The sequence below is a fragment of the Rhinoderma darwinii genome, chromosome 1 (genome assembly GCF_050947455.1).
Source record: "Rhinoderma darwinii isolate aRhiDar2 chromosome 1, aRhiDar2.hap1, whole genome shotgun sequence".
Classification (NCBI taxonomy): Eukaryota; Metazoa; Chordata; class Amphibia; order Anura; family Rhinodermatidae; genus Rhinoderma; species Rhinoderma darwinii.
The window spans coordinates 272,742,994-272,762,099 of NC_134687.1; the positions used below are offsets into that span (position 1 = coordinate 272,742,994).

General features: G+C 42.8%; 1 protein-coding gene across 1 annotated transcript in view; it reads right to left on the reverse strand.

Annotated features, from left to right (window-relative positions):
• Nucleotides 1–1,417: 1,417 nt before the first annotated feature.
• Nucleotides 1,418–19,106, reverse strand: part of RAB8A (RAB8A, member RAS oncogene family) — a 54,087-nt gene continuing 36,398 nt past the window's right edge. The window contains exons 3-8 of the mRNA XM_075850524.1: nucleotides 14,448–14,508; nucleotides 12,424–12,501; nucleotides 11,252–11,341; nucleotides 10,575–10,640; nucleotides 4,153–4,203; nucleotides 1,418–2,674 (exon numbers count right to left, since the gene is read on the reverse strand). Coding sequence (XP_075706639.1) covers nucleotides 2,582–2,674; nucleotides 4,153–4,203; nucleotides 10,575–10,640; nucleotides 11,252–11,341; nucleotides 12,424–12,501; nucleotides 14,448–14,508 — 439 coding nt within the window. The 3' untranslated portion in view covers nucleotides 1,418–2,581. The remainder of the gene's footprint in view (nucleotides 2,675–4,152; nucleotides 4,204–10,574; nucleotides 10,641–11,251; nucleotides 11,342–12,423; nucleotides 12,502–14,447; nucleotides 14,509–19,106) is intronic.

Genomic DNA, 19,106 nt, shown 5'->3' on the forward strand with positions numbered 1-19,106 from the left:
GAGGGTGGTAGGATTCAGTCAGTACTGGTGAAGTGTGGATTACAAATGACAGTGGTTACACAAAACAATATATGCATAGAAAAGGGCATGCCTTACAATTTATTTGTGCTCATTTTTATAACAACCAGGGATTGGTTCATAAATTATGAGCAAAATTGCCTTATGTGAAGGGCTGTAAATCCACTAGATCCACTCTTTGGTCATACAAAGTACACAGTATGGTGCTTGAAGTAAACACATCCCCCATATCTATCTGTAAGATGATACAAATACAAAATAAGCTGGTTTTCTGTACAGCGGACACTGCAAATATTACAAAAATGTGTCATCATGTATTTCTCAAAGACAGGGCAGAGTGGTCATTGGTTTCATGCACAGCATCACATTTCAACAAAAAAATAAAAGGCAAAAAAAAAAAAATACTGCAAAAATATGGTTATTTAGAAATTAAAGCGATCATATTTTTGTGGCCGCAAAATAAAAATAGGAAAAAAAATATTACAGCTACTCACGCAGGAATGTAGGATCTAATTCTGAAGACTTCCTGAGTTCAGTAGAGAACATTCTTTAGTAGAAGGAATATATAACCCCAGCACACACAGGTACGCAAAAGATCCAGATGCAAACAAATTTAAGTTTTATTGCAACAAAAGATTGAGGTGGAAAGCGACTTGGTAAAGACGTTTCGGCCGAACCTCGGCCTTTGTCACGGTCGCTGTAAGACGATATCACTGGTATGGGTTGTCCGCCGGATATTCCCTGTGTGTCCCTATATCCGGCGGACAACCCATACCAGTGATATCGTCTTACAGCGACCGTGACAAAGGCCGAGGTTCGGCCGAAACGTCTTTACCAAGTTTACCATCTTTTGTTGCAATAAAACTTAAATTTGTTTGCATCTGGATCTTTTGCGTACCTCTGTGTGTGCTGGGTTATATATTTCCAATATTGTGGGATTCTCGTCCCTACCTTACTAGCACCACGCCAATTGATTGATTGAGGAGTGCATCCCAATATCTATTTTTGATTCTTTAGTAGAAGTCACCAATGTAGGCAGATTAAGTAGAAAGGTTGACATATTTCAGATATAACCATTGTGTGGGGAGAGTGTTAAAAGTTGATAGTTTCCAATATTGTGCAATTACTATTACAATATTATTATAGGACCAAAGAAAAACGACAAGAATCAGCCATTATGCTCCTCGGAATCTGTCTGTGTTACAGCGTAGAAACACAAGGCCGTTAAATGTCTGATACATAGTCATTGAGGGAAAGTGTTGGACTAGAGATTCTGGCCAGAAATCTTGTACTGTCAAGTAATCTGCTTTGTAGCAACATTATCTCTAAGAGAACTACATCACATATGAGAACTGAACATTATCTCTAAGAGGACTATATCACATATGAGAACTGAACATTGTGGGAAAACCACTATTTATTTGGTATTATCCCAAGATTGTTTCAGCCATCTCCTATGTCTAGATACAGCATGGCTTTCACAGCAGACTAGTAGGAACAGTTGGTTTACTCTTCCGTAAACACATTTACATTGTGTATAACTGGAAAACGCTGACAATCATTATTACTGGCGTTTACCAACTACGGCTAAAACTTTAAATCAAAGAGCAACTAAAACTTAAATATGACCATATATTAGCAGCCAATATTTCTGTATTACGAACTTCAGCAGTAATTTGTGCAAAATTTACGACATGATCTGAGGCCAAATTTTGGTTGTTACCTTAAAATAACGATAAAGTGACAACCAATATAGCAGCGGATCTGGTCATTTTTGCAAAAATGGCAGCTAAAACCGCATAGAAAAATGCCAGTTTCTCCGTAAGTGAAACAATCACTAACTTCCCTTCTATAGGGCCATTTTTTTACGCTTTGGGTGGAAAGCTCATTAAATAATAATATACAGAAATTGCGATGTAGCAATGCTAAAATGTAAACCATGGGACATTTGCAGTAGGTAGAAAAACGTAATTAGACTTTGGAGAACATATACATATATTACACAAATCTGAGTCGCTTGAAATTAAAGCAAAATGATTTTGGTTTCACCATTATATCGGACATGGAAGACTCATACTGGAATGCAGTGGAAGGTGCACATTTATACATGCACGTATGTGCATGTGTAAATCTGTAATACAGCCAAAAAATTGGGTCTGCCTGTGTGTTATATATAAATGTATATATTATGTGCATGTTCCCAAATTTGAAGGAACACCACATTTTGAGGTTAGTTAGAGAGACATGAAGGAGATATGGCTCTGTAGGAATGCCTGGAATTAAACACTGAGCCTGGAATTTAAAATAAAGAAGATGGTCCGGTATTTAACTCCAACGAAGAAAAGTAATAATATAATAATGATGCAGAAATGTACAATCTTAGAACATGTTCCAGAACCACTAGGTGAAACAGTTACTAAGGTGGACAGGGCTTGTCACTCTTTAAGGTAGCCAAAGTTTGGCAGCTGGTGCTTTAAGGGTCTAGGTCTGTGATGATGGGAATTCAGATACAGGCACAGTCCAGTTTGATGGAGTAAAAAGTACTCCTTTAAGGCAATATCCCTCACAGAAGGACACATCGGAAAAAACTGCTCTTCTTTTGCTGTTCTTGGGTAATTTTGACTCCTTGGTTACTGCCTTGGGAACTGTTTCCCTCCTGAAAGAAATAAACATGTTAAATATAACTCAATCTGCAGTTGGAGAGGATACATTTTAAATAAAGACACTGAAAACTGTAAAAGGACTACCCTTTAAAAAGGATGTGTCTTATGAAGACAACGCCTTTGTAAAAAGGGTCTGGGTTCCTTAACCCTCCCCGACTAACATCTGATCGCCAGGAGGTGGGGGGGGGGGGGAGAATGGGTAGAGAAGTCGGAAATCCACGGTCAGTCACATTTCTTCTCAAATGAATGGCGGTCCATGCTACTCTTATGGAACGGCTCTCCATTCTGGCACATAGAGCGGAAATCCTCACTTGGGCCCTTCCTCTATGATATCCATATGCCCTAAAAGGGGATATAGACAGGTCTTGTCGTGATGAGACAACCCTTTTAATGGAGAAAATGCCTCATCAACACAGTGAAGACCCCATATATTTGTTGAGGTGTAATTCTTTAGACTAACACTCAATTCAAGCATTGGGATCCACTACAGATACAGAAGAGTGGTGTTGGGACTGAGATAGATTAATTTGAGACCTAGCTAAAATAAATCTAGGGCAGAGGTGCACAAGCAGAGGCTAGCATGTGGACCGCTCTGCCTCTAGTTGTGGTCCCCATCCTGCTAAAAAAAACAAAACGGAGACATAGCTGATCACACAGGCAGATGATCACTTGTGTCTCACGATCGCCAGGGCCAGCCCCTGAAGGACTACAATAAGCGCTTTCATACCTAGTAGAGGAAAGCGCTCATTGGTTAATATAGACTTCTGTCACCCGGGCATAGCCTGAATCGGAGTGACAGGAACTGCTGAGTAACAAATGAGCATTGTCTTGTGCCTGACACACAGTTCCAGGTTATGTCCTGCTAACAGGAGTCTGCATTAACCAATGAGCGCTTTCCTCTGTAGTAAGGCAACGTACTTATTGGTTACTCAGCGGCGCATGTCACGCAGACATAACCCGTCACTGTGTGACAGACAACTGTATTAACCAATGAGCGCTTTTCTTTGTAGCAAGGTTTCAGTATATGTATGTGGAGTCGGCATTAAGCAATAAACGCTTTCCCCTATAGCCCTTAAAAGGAGTACTCCCATAGCTGACCTGGGGGACCCCAATATTAGTGCCTGTAGAACGCCCCCCATCATGAATAGCGCCATCTAGATTGACCCCACTGAAAAAGCCAGCTTAAAAAAACAAATTATGCTTGTGCACAGGCCACCCTACAGATCTGTAAACAGTTAGCGTTTTAGGCATCCTAAAAAACGTTGTTCATTCTGGGGCATATCAATCATAACAAAAACAGGGACAATTAGACGTAGTAGAGTGTGGAATCTTATTTGCAGCATATCTTTAGAAGTCGACTATATAGTAAATATACATTTATGTTTTACATATTTACAAGAGTTCTTTACTACATATTTATGACAATTTACAAATGACAAAACCTATTAATGTATAATACACTTTTTCTTACCATTTTCTTGTCCATTTTTGCTTTGATGTCCCGCGCCAAAGTCAAAAATGCCTAGAACAGAAACGACAATATGAATGTATGTTTATCAGTCAACCACACTAATGAATATGAAAAAGGGTCCAACATCAACCACCACAGATCTGGCCGAAAATACCAGAAACGATAGAGCAGCATGCTGCGCTAAGGTTTCCAGTAAAACCAAGGACACCTCGACGGAAACTAATAAAGACGGTGGTGTCTGTCGTACGACGGTACCGGTGCAGTCTGATATTTTTTTTGTTCTGCTCCTCTGACAGAGCAAAACAATAGAAAGACCAACACACATGTGAACCTGTCCTTAAAAATTTTAAAAAAGTACACATTTTGACAGTTCTTTCATGTCAAAACGTGCAACTCAGCGTGCGTATTGACTTCTATGGTCAGGAAGGATGCCCTAATGGTAGTTTGTGCATACGTTTAATCCTTTTTCCCCCTATGTCCAGAAAAGCGTAGTCTACTACCCTTTTTAATACTTTTCCGAAACGTATGCGTTTTTATTGGTATTGAAGTCAATGGCGACGTATGCAATATTAAACCCTACGTTTGCGTACGTAAAACGTATACGTTTTTGTCACCATATATGGGGAATCTTGACTTTACAAGTTTGATTTAGCAAAAAAGAGCAAAAAAAGTATACGTTTTTAGAAGAACGGACATAAAACGTATAAAAACATATACGACGTATACTACAAAAACGTAAGTGTATGTTACAAATGCATACGTTTTTGTAACCTTAAAAATGTATAAGTAGTCGTATACCATAAACGTATGCACAAAACAAGATGTTAAATAAGCCTAAAAACCACACATGCGTGATACTCACCATGTATGTGCCTGTGGCTGTCTTATGGTTCATTTTTGTCTCATATTGACTGCGCATGCGCTGGAACTGCACACATGCTCTGTAGCGATCCTTGAGCGCCAGTGCATCGCGGTTTCGGGCATTTACAAGCATAACAAGCTGATGGACAGGTGTTCTCTATTTTTCATGAATTACCTCACCCCTGGTCCTCTCTCCAGCCACCTTTTATTGGTAACATTGCCCCAACTTTGACCATCAGGACTGCATTTTTCACACACTCTTTCCCCCCCCCCCCCCATTAAATTGTCTTTTGGGTGTGTGGCAATTAGTGCACCAGAACAAAAATATACATGCGGTGCCCACCTTTTGCAGAATATAAAAAATAACTATATTAGTTTGTGGAGCAACTTAAGAGTGATTTGTAGGAGTCGAAAAATAGGAATCTTTGATTAGAAACTGTTTTTATATTGCATAAACAATGATTTCACAGCCATTATCTATAAAGTCCCCTTTAGTCTTGAGAGGGTCGCTAGAAATTTCTGTCATATCTATGTGTGTGTCATGGTATTTAAAAAGGGATTGATAGAGGAAACTCTGACCCACCATCATTTTTCACTAGATTAAGAAGAACATTAAAACACTTCCAAGATAGGATTAAATTTGAATATATTTAATGTCAAAGTCTCTAATCACTGGACTATCATCCCTGCATATTTGGTTTCTCAGGGCTATACATTAGACATTTTATCAATGTTAATGAGGACTTCAATTACCATAATTTTCTGCCCAATTATGCCCCCTGGTGGAATACTAAAATGTCCCAGATGAGCAGCTGCATTCATTGCCTCACCCTTACGTATAGTGAAGACATATAACCAACGCCTCGTATGCACCACAGCCGGGCTTCTAACGCCTTGTTTTCATACCAGACTACTGCCCTTCGACGCCCAGACACCACTTTACAGTGCAAAGTCCTTACTCACGTGTGATTCATGTTGTGCTGCATCAAAAGCATGTCGTATACCTGCATTCATCACTGGCTAAACCATTTATTATACTCATAGTAAACTGCAAGCCAGCATTAAGGCCAGGGTCACACACACACAGTTTTAAAGGATTATATATTTTTTTTATATAATATTGCTTTTAGTATGTTATTAAAATAAATTTTATTTATTTGTGTGTTTGTGTTTTACTTTTTTCTAACTTTTACTTCTCTATGGGGGCTGCCATTTTGTTTTTCATCTCTGTATGTGTCGATTAACGACACATACCGAGATGGAATACGGCAGCTACAGTGCATAGGGCACAATGAATGGGAGCCGTTCAATTGACTCTGCTCTCTGGCTCTGTACTGCGCAGACGCAGGTCAGAGTCACAAAGCAGAGCAGCTGTTTGCAGGGAGAGAGCAGGCGCCATACTGAAGACCAGCTGCACTGCAGGTATGGTCTGTGTCTCTGCATGTCCCACTCTATCTCACAGACCCCCGCCCCCCACCCCCCCGATGGGCACCCACCCCTAACGCCGCCCCCCCCTCCTAACGGCCCCCCCGACCCCCCGTATGAAGGACACATGATGCAACTGTACAGGGAAAGCCCTGAACGGTAAATCTCTAGTTGTGCCGAGACTGTTTGGGGATGTGACTAATGAACCTCTCAGTCTCAGCACAACTAGAGAGATTTACCGTTCAGGGGTCTGGGAAAGCTGGGTGACCACCATTACCCCTCCTACTGGAGTGTGAGAGGTTCATTAGTCACATCCCTAAACACTCCAGTATGAGGGGTAATGGTGGTCACCCAGCTTTCCCAGACGCAGATATAACCAGGAAAGGGCTGTATGGACGGGCTGAGGGTGCATCAGACGGGGTTCATATGACTATAAATCTGTCCATAACAAGAGACAGTGCACTCATGCCGTAGTTGTGTGGTTCTGTCTGCAGTGATGGCGGTAGGTGGCTCTGACACCCGCCTCCCCCGTCGGGTCATCTCAGGACAGAAGGAGTGTCCGGATTGGAGACAGCGCCGCACCTGTCCTCAGGTGGTGTCTCGTATTGCAGTTCACCTCCATTGAAGTGAATAGGACAGAGCTGTAATACCACACACGACCTGAGGACAGGTGCGGCGCCATGTTTTCCTGGACGACCCCTTTAAGACTTTTCCCGTGTGTGTGTGTGGCAGAGCGGAGTATGCACGGGCGCCGCTGATTCTTCAAAACAGCTGATAAGCGGCTATGAAGTATAAGCGGCGAGCACCCCCCCCCCCCCACACACAAATCCCCCCAAACACGCAAAATCAAGTGTAATCAATGCTTTTTTAATGCGGTTTTTTGCACGTAAAAAAAACAAAACTTATCAAATACACGGCGTGTGAACCGGTCAACTGAAAAGTCATTCACTTCACTTTCATCATTCTAAGGGCTCATTTACACGAGCGTGTTATACGTCCGTGCGACGCACGTGATTTTCACGCGCGTCGCAGGGACCTATATTAGTCTATGGGGCCGTGCAGACAGTCCGTGTTTTTTGCGCAGCGTAAGTCCGCTGCGTAAAAGTCACGACATGTCCGTTCTTTCAGCGTTTATCGAGCATCACGCACCCATTGAAGTCAATGGGTGCGTGAAAACCACGCATGTCGCACGGAAGCACTTCCGTGGGACGCGCGTGATTCGCGCAACAGCGGTGAAAAGGATGAATGAAAACAGAAAAGCATCATACGGGGCTGACACACGGAGCAGCGCAAAAGCCACTTAACAGCTACGTGTGTCAGCAGCGTATGATGTGCGGCTGCGAGATTTTCACGCAGCCGCCATCTATATGACACTCCGTTTGGATGTTTGTAAACAGAAAAGCACGTGGTGCTTTTCTGTTTTCATTCATCCTTTTCACCGCTGTTGCGCGAATCACGTGCGTCCCACGGAAGTGTTTCTGTGCGGCATGCGTAGTTTTCATGCGCAAAAAACGCTCAAAGAACGGCCATGTCGTGACTTTTACGCAGCGGACTCACGATGCATGAAAATCACGCACCTGTCTGCACGGCCCCATAGACTAATATAGGTCTGTGCAACGCGTGTTGCACGGACGTATATCCCATTCGTCTGAATAAGCCCTAAAGGGTAAGGCCACACACAATGTTTACAGCTGAAAAATCGGAAGCAGAACGCCTACAAGCATCTGCCCATTGGTTTTAATGGGAAATACGGCGTTCTGTTCCGACAGGGCGTTTTTTACGTGGTCGTTTTCCAAAACCGGCACGTAAAAAGACGCCCACCAAAATCAAGTGCGCATCACTTCTTGGGACGTTTTTGGAGCTGATTTTCATTGACTTTATAGAAAAACCGCTCCAAAAACGGCCATTAAAAAACGCGAGTTTGATTAAAAAATGGCTGAAAATCATGAGCTGTTTTCCCTTAGTTTAGTAAGCGTGTGAACATACCCTTAGGCCTTATTCACACGACAGTGAAAAACGGCCATGTGATGGCCGTCCTTTTAACGGCTTTCACATGGCCGTTTTCAGAACAATGATATTCTATGGGTGCATTCACACGGCCGTTTTTTTAACGGCCCGTGAATAATGGGCGTCAAAAAATAGGACATGTCCTATTTTTGGCCGTTTTAACGGCCTGACGGCCCCCATAGAAGTCAATGGATCAGTTTTTAACGGCTGTCAATACATGTAACAACCGTTAAAAACGGATCTGTTACATGGGAACTGGCAAGGGAACTACTAGTTCCCTTGCTGGCTATCGTTGGCATACTCACGTTTGCGGCGCTTCTTCACGTGTGGTCACTCGTCTTCATGGGTTTGAAGGCGCCTCGATGACGTCATCGCCCCGTCGCGCTGCCTTGCCAGATCCCGTGCAGACGAGTGACCACAAGTGAAGAAGAGGAGAGACGGCGCTGCTCTCGTGAGTATGTGGCACAATCTACAGGGAGGCTGGTGTGGCATCTACAGGCAGGCTGGTGTGGCATCTACAGGGAGGCTGGTGTGGCATCTACAGGGAGGCTGGTGTGGCATCTACAGGGAGGCTGGTGTGGCATCTACAGGGAGGCTGGTGTGGCATCTACAGGGAGGCTGGTGTGGCATCATCTACAGGGAGGCTGGTGTGGCATCATCTACAGGGAGGCGTGTGGCATATACAAGAAGGCTGTGTGGCATCATGTACAGGCAGGCTGGTGTGGCATCATGTACAGGGAGGCTGGTGTGGCATCATGTACAGGCAGGCTGGTGTGGCATCATGTACAGGGAGGCTGGTGTGGCATCATGTACAGGGAGGCTGGTGTGGCATCATGTACAGGGAGGCTGGTGTGGCATCATGTACAGGGAGGCTGGTGTGGCATCATGTACAGGGAGGCTGGTGTGGCATCATCTACAGGGAGGCAGGTGTGGCATCATCTACAGGGAGGCAGGTGTGGCATCATATACAGGGAGGCGTGTGGCATCATCTACAGGGAGGCGTGTGGCATCATCTACAGGGAGGCGTGTGGCATATACAAGAAGGCTGTGTGGCATCATATACAGGGGAGGTGTGTGGCATCATATACAGGGAGGTGTGTGGCATCATATACAGGGAGGTGTGTGGCATCATATACAGGGAGGTGTGTGGCATCATATACAGGGAGGTGTGTGGCATCATCTACAGGGAGGCTGTAAATATTGTCTAGGTGAACATGTGACCTTCCTTTGGTTGTTTTCAGGGGGTTGGGACAAAAAAAGCCTGACCAATGAAATTCATCAGTTTTTTTAACGGCCATGAAAAACTGATGCAAAATGGATGTCAAACGGCCATTAAAAACGGACAGATGGACTTGAAACGGATGAAAATTTAGAGACACACTGATGCAAAATGGCCATGAAAAACTGACAGTTGATCAGTTTTAAATGGACATTTTTTTTCACTGTCGTGTGAATAAGGCCTTAGCCTTTTGGTGTGTCCTATAACACACCCAAAATGGCTGCCGGACACTGCTTAGCAATTTGAAGACTCCTGGCTTGTGGGAGGGGGGGGGTGAAATTCCCTCCCACATTTACAGCAGCTGTGAGTCAGGTTGCTTTGCCTTATTCACCTTGCTGTAATTCTGGGAAGTGCTCCCCCTGGTGGCCAACATTGGAAAACATGTCAAATTATTATCTGATTTTTAATACTTTCCACCATATGGAAGAAAAAAAAAAAATACAGCAAAAAACGTATAGAAATAAGTAACGACACTTAAAAAATAAAAAAGGTTTAATTCGCGACACATTCCCTTTAATGCCGTTTTTGGCTCAGTTGTTTTAGGCAAAGCCAGAAGTGGATCCAAAAGGAGGAAAAACAGATGCATCTCCTTTCAGTGTGTCCATTCCGGTGTATGGCTAAAGAAAACTGCACCAAAAATTGTGTGTGTGATCCTGGCCTAAAAAAAACTTTACAGATGTAATTTTAAACTTTAGTGCAATGCTGGTGGTGTTTATCAAACTTTTTCTTTATGGAAGTTTATGCGCATGTGGTCTGAACGCAGACATTCCGACGCAACTTGCTTTTTTATTCCTTTCAGCCAAATGAAACGACATCACAAAATCGGTGAAGGAAAAACACATATACTTACATTTTCCACATTGATATTAGCCTTTGCACTAGTCTCCATGAACTTGATTCCATATTCAAGAGCCAACTAAAAAAAAAAAAAAAAAAAAAAACACAGTTAACCAGTTGGATAGCCTTGTAATGATGCCCCTAGTGTAAACTATACTGCAGATAATCAACATAGACCCGGATGGCCATAATCACGTCATACATTTAGTGTGTCCCTATAATTATGTTCTTCCACCCGATCTGACGTCAGGTGGGAAGAGACAAAGGGGGCATGTTGAGCAGTACAGTAGGCATGGATCCTATTCTAACAAATGTTCACTGTACCACCCATTGTGTCCCTGCCATGCCCAATGTTGGAATTATAGTGACCCTTTAAGTGATTAATTATGTCAAGATTTTTGTTAATCATGAGTAAAAGTTAGAAGATAAATAAATATCATCCTTTACTGCAATGGACTAGTTTAAAAAAGTGCAAAAGTGTAACGGCATTATTGTGCCGTCTTGGATTAGGGAGTATGAACCTTAGAAAATGACATATCTGTAGAAAGGATTGATGGCTCTGCTGACTTATTTAACCCCAATATAGTTTGAATGAAAACAAGCTTTTCACTACATTATTATACAAGTGCAAAATAGTACATGTTCTGACGCAGAGATATTCCGTAAAAGATTCAGATAGCACGCTCCTACCTTCTCCCCTTTCTCCTTGGAAACTTGTCTTTTATCATTGACATCACATTTATTACCAAGAATCATCTTTTCCACGTCAGCTGAAGCATGCTGCAAGGTAAGACCTCAACCGTTACATTGTATTCAGAACATAACACTTTACCAACCACTATTCGCCACAGGATGTAGGATACAGCAGACCTCATCTTTTGAAGGACTAGTTCACACAGACTGATTCAGAGTGGCAGATTCAGCCGCAAAATCCGCCGCGGAGCTATTCCTGTCGGCGGCAGGAAGATTCCTCCCTCCCATTGATATCAATGGGAGGTTCGGGCGGAATATGCCCGAAGAACGAGCAGGACGCTTCTTTTTTTTATTATTTCATCTAGTGGGTAAAGGAAGCATTCGACTCCCATTGAAATGAATGGGAGGCTGAATTTTGCGGCGGATTCCGCCTGCAAAATTCTTGCGTGTGAACATAAACACTTCAGGCAGATGAATGTAATGCTGGCAATTCTGAGAATGAGAAAATATATTTTTAGAATATGCTAATGCTGTCATTAAGGGAGTTATTTTCTGTAACATATACTGGCCATACACTCATTACTTCACCCTAAACATGCATGTGCGGCCCAGCAAGCATATTTATTTCAATGGGGAGAGGTGCCACCTGGTTAAAACAACATGGCACATCCCTGTTTTTTCCCAGCGTATAGTTGGGTGGCCCCATACATATTAAACGAGTCAGTGGGTTTGACCTTATTTTATCTCAAGTTTTTGGTCAATTTTAGTAAATGCTTACACCAGATCTGTGATCGTGACTAAAAAGTACTCCCATACAGTTTCCACCTAATACTACACATACAGCACACATAACGCTGCCATATAGTACCAAGATAATACTGCCATTTACAGCCGACATACCACCATATAGCACCCAAATAATGAGGTACCCAAATAATATTCCCTCAAGGAGCCCACAATAATACTGCTATATAGTTTCCAAATAATACTGCAATTCAAGTCCAAATCCCACGATACATTTTATGTACTGAAAATATCACTGTAAAAATCGGCCAACTTTCGTTTGGAGTAATATATACGAATAATTTACTTATGGGGTATTACAATATTTGTTGGATGAGAGTATTTCGGTTTCATCCTATCCAGCTACAGAGTACTGAAATACTTACCTCTTCAATATTTCGTATCCAGTTTTTTATATTGTCAAAAGATTTTTCATTGGTGATATCATATACCAACATAATACCCTGAAATGGAAAACAACTCTTTAACGATAACGGACATACAACTTCCATTCATGTGTGAATACGGTTATAGGGCAATGAAAACTTTTGGAACTTTCTTAGGTTCCTTTTACATGTTCAGGAGATCCATACCCTTTAAGTTGTTTTGATCAAAAGTAGGATTGGATTGTGACACAAGAGAGAGCGTAATATTAGTGAAGGTTTCTCTGCCTTGTGCAGCGATCTGACCCTTCTTTTGATCTAAAAAGATGTATAGGAAAACGGATCTCTGGAACTTTGTGTGTAAACCGCATTAAAGGGGTTGTACGGTCCCCAAAAAAAAAATATTGATGGCCTAACCGCAGGATAGGCCATTAATATCTGATCGGTCAGGGTCCGACTCCGGGCACCCCTGCCGATCAGCTGTTTTAAAGGGCCAGCGACGCCTGTATAAGCACGACTTTCCCTTCATTTCCGGATGATAGGCCATAAATAAATTATTTAGGAATAGACAAACCCTTTAATAAATGGTGTGTGATTGCTGTCATCTGTTAGAAAATAGAATTCTTGTTTGTATTCAGAGGCTGAAAACCCATCCCGACTTAACTGTTGCAGCTTGTTACTGCGTAATAGAGGAGGCAATTCTATGTGAGCTAAACAAAGCAGAACTATTTTTTTTTGGTCTGGTCCTGGACTTCTGACAGATTGCTCTTACTTACACTTATTTATTGCAATAAGCCCTGGAATAGTGTGGGTATGACATGGCAAAAAGGGGATTTCTGGGTGTAAAGATAGTTATTTTCACGGACAACAAGCAGAGATCTTGAAAATGGTGAGAGATTGAATAATTAAAAAAGGATGTATTTTGTATAAAGAAAAGTTATGCAACTTTGCAATGATTAAGCTTTATCTACACAAGACTAGATTATTTATAGTGAAACAAGTAAATAGGGACTTAGATATTATTACAAACATGTACGGCATATCCATAGGCTATGCCAGAAATGTTTAATTCGATGATCACTTCTGATCACGGGAACAGGGGTTTACAGTCCCTCGTTCCTAGAAGACAGGTGGATGTGCATGTGCACTTTTCTCTGGATTGCTGGGTTCCCATAGAACTCATAAAGCAAAAAGATTGTATTCCTACAGGCTGCTGGAAAATGAAAATGTTCCCCTAATAACTTATATTACAAAGTTTCATTTATTCACATCAGGTAAGGCACAGAGGATGAAAGTAAAGCCATTTAATGAAATGTGCACTTTACAGTGAAACTCCAGGCAAATTTTCATAATTCGCATAATACAGCTACTATGGGCATGTAAGATACCAGTACCATTTATTCTGCTCCCTGAACTGCAAGTTTCCAAGGTGCTCTGTACATTATAGGTCCTCAACACCACAGGCAATAAAATGGCTGCATGTTCAGAAGTTGCAAAAACAAAGCCCCTTTTTTTTTTTTTTTTACATCACTCAGTTCTCTGCAGCTATTGGCTGAAGCTGCATCATACAGACTTCCCACCTACTGCATGCACTCTGCTCAGGATACTGGTAATACTGAGAGAGCTTTCTGCTCCCATTCTAAATGCTTTTTCTTTATGGTCCAAATGCAAGGAGCAAGCAGCTAAAGTGGAGCAGAGAGCTCACAGCATTACAAGTATTATGTACAAGGGGTGGGCAGAGCAGGAAGTCTGCAAGGTGCAGCTTCAACCAATAACTGCAGAGCAGGAATGGAGGTCAGAGAAGGGAGGCGTCCTTTTGGCAACTTCACCTATACAGCCCAGTACATGCAGCCATTTTGTTATTTCTTGTGGTGTTAAGGTCCTATAGTGTACAGAGCACCACAGAAACTTGCATTTGAGTGACCAGTTTGAAAGAATTAAACAGCCCTGGTGTGTTGAATGACCCTAGTAGCTCTAATTTACTAATTATGTAAAAGTTTCACTTTAAAATAGCCCTGAGCACTTACCATTGCTCCTCTGTAATAAGCAGTTGTAATAGTACGGAATCTTTCTTGTCCAGCTGTGTCCCTATAAGTGTAAAAAAAAAATAATAGGATTAAAAAGCAACAGGAACACAGTAAGACCACAAAAATAAAAACTATATATTAGAAAGACCACCATTTCACGAAGACCGTTTTTTTCTGCAATTTTGTTGCATTTTCTAAGTGCTTCTTATTTAAAGCATGTGTTTTACAGGGATTTGCCACGATTTTGCAATGCGGTTTTCAGCTGTGCGGCTATTAAAGTTGAAGCACACGGTATCAATCTGCATAAATTCTAATAGATGTATGTCCGAAACAGTTGATCAAACTTAAAAAAAAAAAAAAAAAAAAAGCAAATACCTCAACAAAACTGCAATAAAAACTCTGAAAAAAAAAACACCAAGTGGAAACCCAACCTTAACAGTACCCACAAAATATGCACGTGACAGAATTACAGCAGTACTTCCCAGTTTCACTAAAGAAGAAACCCACAACCAGGGACCCTAAGGGTATGTGCACACACACTAATTCCGTCCGTAATTGACGGACGTATTTCGGCCGCAAGTACCGGACCGAACACCGTGCAGGGAGCCGGGCTCCTAGCATCATAGTTATATACGATGCTAGGAGTCCCTGCCTCTCTGCAGGACAACTGTCCCGTACTGTAATCATGTTTTCAGTACGGGACAGTAGTTCCACGGAGAGGCAGGGACTCCTAGCATCGTACATAACTATGATGCTAGGAGCCCGGCTCCCTGCACTGTGTTCGGTCCACTACTTGCGGCCGAAATACGTCCGTCAATTACGGACGTAATTCGTGTTTGTGCACATACCCTAAATCTGCAGAAGAGATTAAGGCAACGTCAATTAGAAATTAAATCAACACCACGTGCAGACGTGACTGATATGCAATTGCGGTAAAGAAGAGAAACCCCATTCATATGTAGCTGAAACCCCCACCCCCCAAAAAAACCTGCAGCATGCTCATTATGTTGTGGAGAAGCGGTTATTACCCCACGTCGTAATTAACCCCAAGGGTATGTGCACACGGCTTATTTTCAGTCGTTTTTCGGCCCGCAAACAGCGTCCCCAAATATCTGCACGTCACTTCTCGAGCCGTTTTTTGGAGCAGTTTTTCATGGACTATAGAAAAACAGCTCCAAAAAACACTAGTTTGTTTTAAAAAAAAAAAACACCTGAAAATCAGGAGCCGTTTCCCCTTGAAAACAGCTCTGTATTTTCAGAGGTTTTTGGCTAAGAGTGTGAACATACCCTAAGGGTATGTTCACACGCAATGGTTTCAGACGTAATTCGGGCCGTTTACGCCTCGAATTACGCCTGAAAAAACTGCACCATTACGCATACAAACATCTGCCCATTGCTTGCAATGGTATTTACGCTGTTCTGTTCCCACGAGGCTTAATGTATGCGTCGCTGTCAAATATGGCGTGTAAAAAAAAAAAGACGCCCGTGAAAAAGTGCATGTCAATTCTTGGGACGTTTTTGGAGGCGTTTTTTTCCATTGAAAAACAGCTACAATAACGGCCGTAAAATACGCCGCAAAAAACGCGAGTGGTTACAAAAACGTCTGAAAATCAGGAGCGGATTTCGCTTGAAAACAGATCCGGATTTTCAAACGTATTTTGCTAAGCGTGTGAACATACCCGAACAGTGGTCAATTCATCACTTGCATCACTCTTAATCCTTCAGACGCCACTATGGAGTGGGTCATCAAGCAAGGAGATAAACAGATAAAAATTAGCTAAACTGAGGGCAATGTGGGGCGTTTCTAAATGTAACACATTGGGGGGAATTTATTAAGACAGGTGTTTCATACGCCAGTCTCAATAGAAAGCGGAAGTAAGACTAACGCCAACTTAATAAACGTGTCGCATCTTTTAGCCAAACGTACACCACAATTGTGGCGCAAAGACCGCAGCCGTGCGCCAGCCATTCCACCTTCCCATCGGATATACAGTAAAAAAAAAAAAGACTAAATCCACATGAGAAGCGGTGACGTGAGCATTTATTTTTTTATTAATTTAGATGTCCGATGGGTAGGGGGGGGGGGGAATAGTCTGATCAGGATGGGGCAAGGTATGGGGCTCCCGCCACGGTACTGTCTTCCTATGCCCCACAGTAGATTTCCATTAGAATTTGAAATATTATATATAATCAATTTGTCATCAGCTGTGGCATTGCCCCCTTTTGGAAAGCCACGCCTCCTTTACAAAAAAGTGGCAAGGGTGGCATAAAAAGGCCAAAAGTAGCAATTTGCACTGGAAATGGGGACTTTTGGGCCCTTTTGCAACTTTTCTTTTATGGTGGCATAGAAAAGTTGATAAATTCCCCCCCCCCCCCCATTATATTTATACATACTCGAATAATTAATACCTCTATAATGTGCCAGAAATGTATATGCCTACATGTATATGGACAATGTAAAACTGTATTTTCAGTGTTTAGGCAGTGTGTGGAATGGAACATGAAAAATCTATTAAAACCCTATGTTTGACTCCTCTCTTAGGCCCTCTGCACACGACCGTAGCCATGTGCACGGCCATGATTTTCAGGTCTGCCGGGTGCGACGTGTCAGCCGCGAGCCACCGGCAAATTGCGGGCCGTGCGCATGGCCATTATTTCCTATGAGCCCGGACCGAAGAACACAGCCGTAATAAGAAATGCCCGTTCTTTCTGCGGTCCGGGCTCCTGGGCCACGCACGGACCGTGGAAACCACGTTCATGTGCATGGCCCCATAGGAATGAATGGGGCTGCAATTCTCCTTTGGATTTTCAGGGTAATTGCGGCCGCAAAAGCACCTTCGTGTGCACGGGGCCTTACCGCCTGACAATTTTATATATTTATATCTCTCTCTGAAGCAGAGCTGTGAAGTCTATGTAGAGGGAAGTGGAGCAAGAGCAAATAAGCAGCTTCCTGGTAAGAGTGATCTCACCCCAGTACTGGATTCTCTGCTAAAATGCGGTTTAATTCCTTCCATGCTGCTGCAGCTCCTATTTGCACTATATGGACAAAAAGTATAGGGACCCACCTCTTAATCCATGAATTCAGGCGTTTCATTCAGTCTCATTGCCACATAAAATCAAGCACCTAGCCATGCAGTCTGCCTTTACAAACACTTGTGAAAGAATGGGTCATTCTAGAGAGCTCACTGAATTCGAGCATGGCACTGTAATAGGATGCCACTGTTACATGTCAGTTTGTGAAATTTCTTCCCTCTTAGTTATTCCACGATCAACTGTGAGTGGAATTATTGCAATGTTGAAGCGTTTAGGAACCACAGCAAACTTAGCCACAAGGATGCCGAGTGCTGTGGCACATAGTGCATTAAAGTCGCCAACGCTCTGCTGACTCAGTAACTGCAGAGTTCCAAGTCTCCTCCGATATGATCAGCACAAAAACTGTGCCCTGGGAGTTTCCTGGCATAGGTTTCCATTATCATGCAGCTGAATGCAAGTCTTACATCACCAAGCACAATGCCAAGCGTCTAATGTAATGGTGTAAAGCACGCCGCCACTGGTGTGGAAAAATTTGACTGGCCTGCACAAAGCCCGGACCTCAACACCCATGAACACCAGTGGGATGAACTAGAACAGAGATTGTGACCAGGCCCTCTTATCCAACATCAGTGTTTGACAAATGCTCTTCTGGATGAATGGCAAAAATTCCCACAGACACGCCAACATTTTGTTGAAAGCCTTCCCAGAAGAGCGGAAACTGTTTTAGCTGCAAAAAGGGGGGGGGGGGGGACGGACGACGACGACAGGGACAAACTCCATATTAATGCCTATGGATTTAGGGTAGGATGTCATAAAAGCCCATGTAGGTGTAATGTGTAGGTGTGCCATTACTTATGTCCATATAGTGTACATGTGATAGATAGAGATAGGAGAGCAGAATCCTCCTCTTTTCTCTGTGCAATGTATAAAGGACATGATAGCCGTTCGGCTCCACCCACTAATTTAGAGAAAACAGAATTAGAGAGCCTGCGGAGGTGAAAACGGATAAAACAAAAATGCCATCTACAAGTCATATAATGGTCAGGCATTGTTTTATTCCTCATATACACACATAGGACAGCTTATTCTGAAAAGTCAGATGTGCTTTAAATATGTCTATCTAGAACGATACTGCCTATGGGACCATAAAGAGCGGTTAATCTGCCGTGTGTGACCGCATACTTTGTTGCAGAAATTTTCTGCAACTGAAAATTAGCTCCATTCATCTGAATGGAACTTGCAGAAATCCATATGTTGGCAGAAAAACGCCCCATTCAGATAAATGGAACAGATTTTCAGTTGCAAAATCTGCCGTGGGCGACTGCACCCTTAGGCTGGGTTCACACGGAGTATTTTGCCGAGTTTTTTGACGCGGAAACCGCGTCGCAAAACTCGGCAAAAACGGCCCGAAAATGCCTCCCATTGATTTCAATGGGAGGCGTCGGCGTCTTTTTCCCGCAAGCAGTAAAAACTGCCTCGCGGGAAAAAGCAGCGACATGCCCCATCTTCGGGCACTTCCGCCTCTGACCTCCCATTGACTTCAATGGGAGGCAGAGAAAGCGTATTTCGCTGTGTTTTATGCCCGCGGCGCTCAATGGCCGCGGGCGAAAAACGCCGCGAAAATCA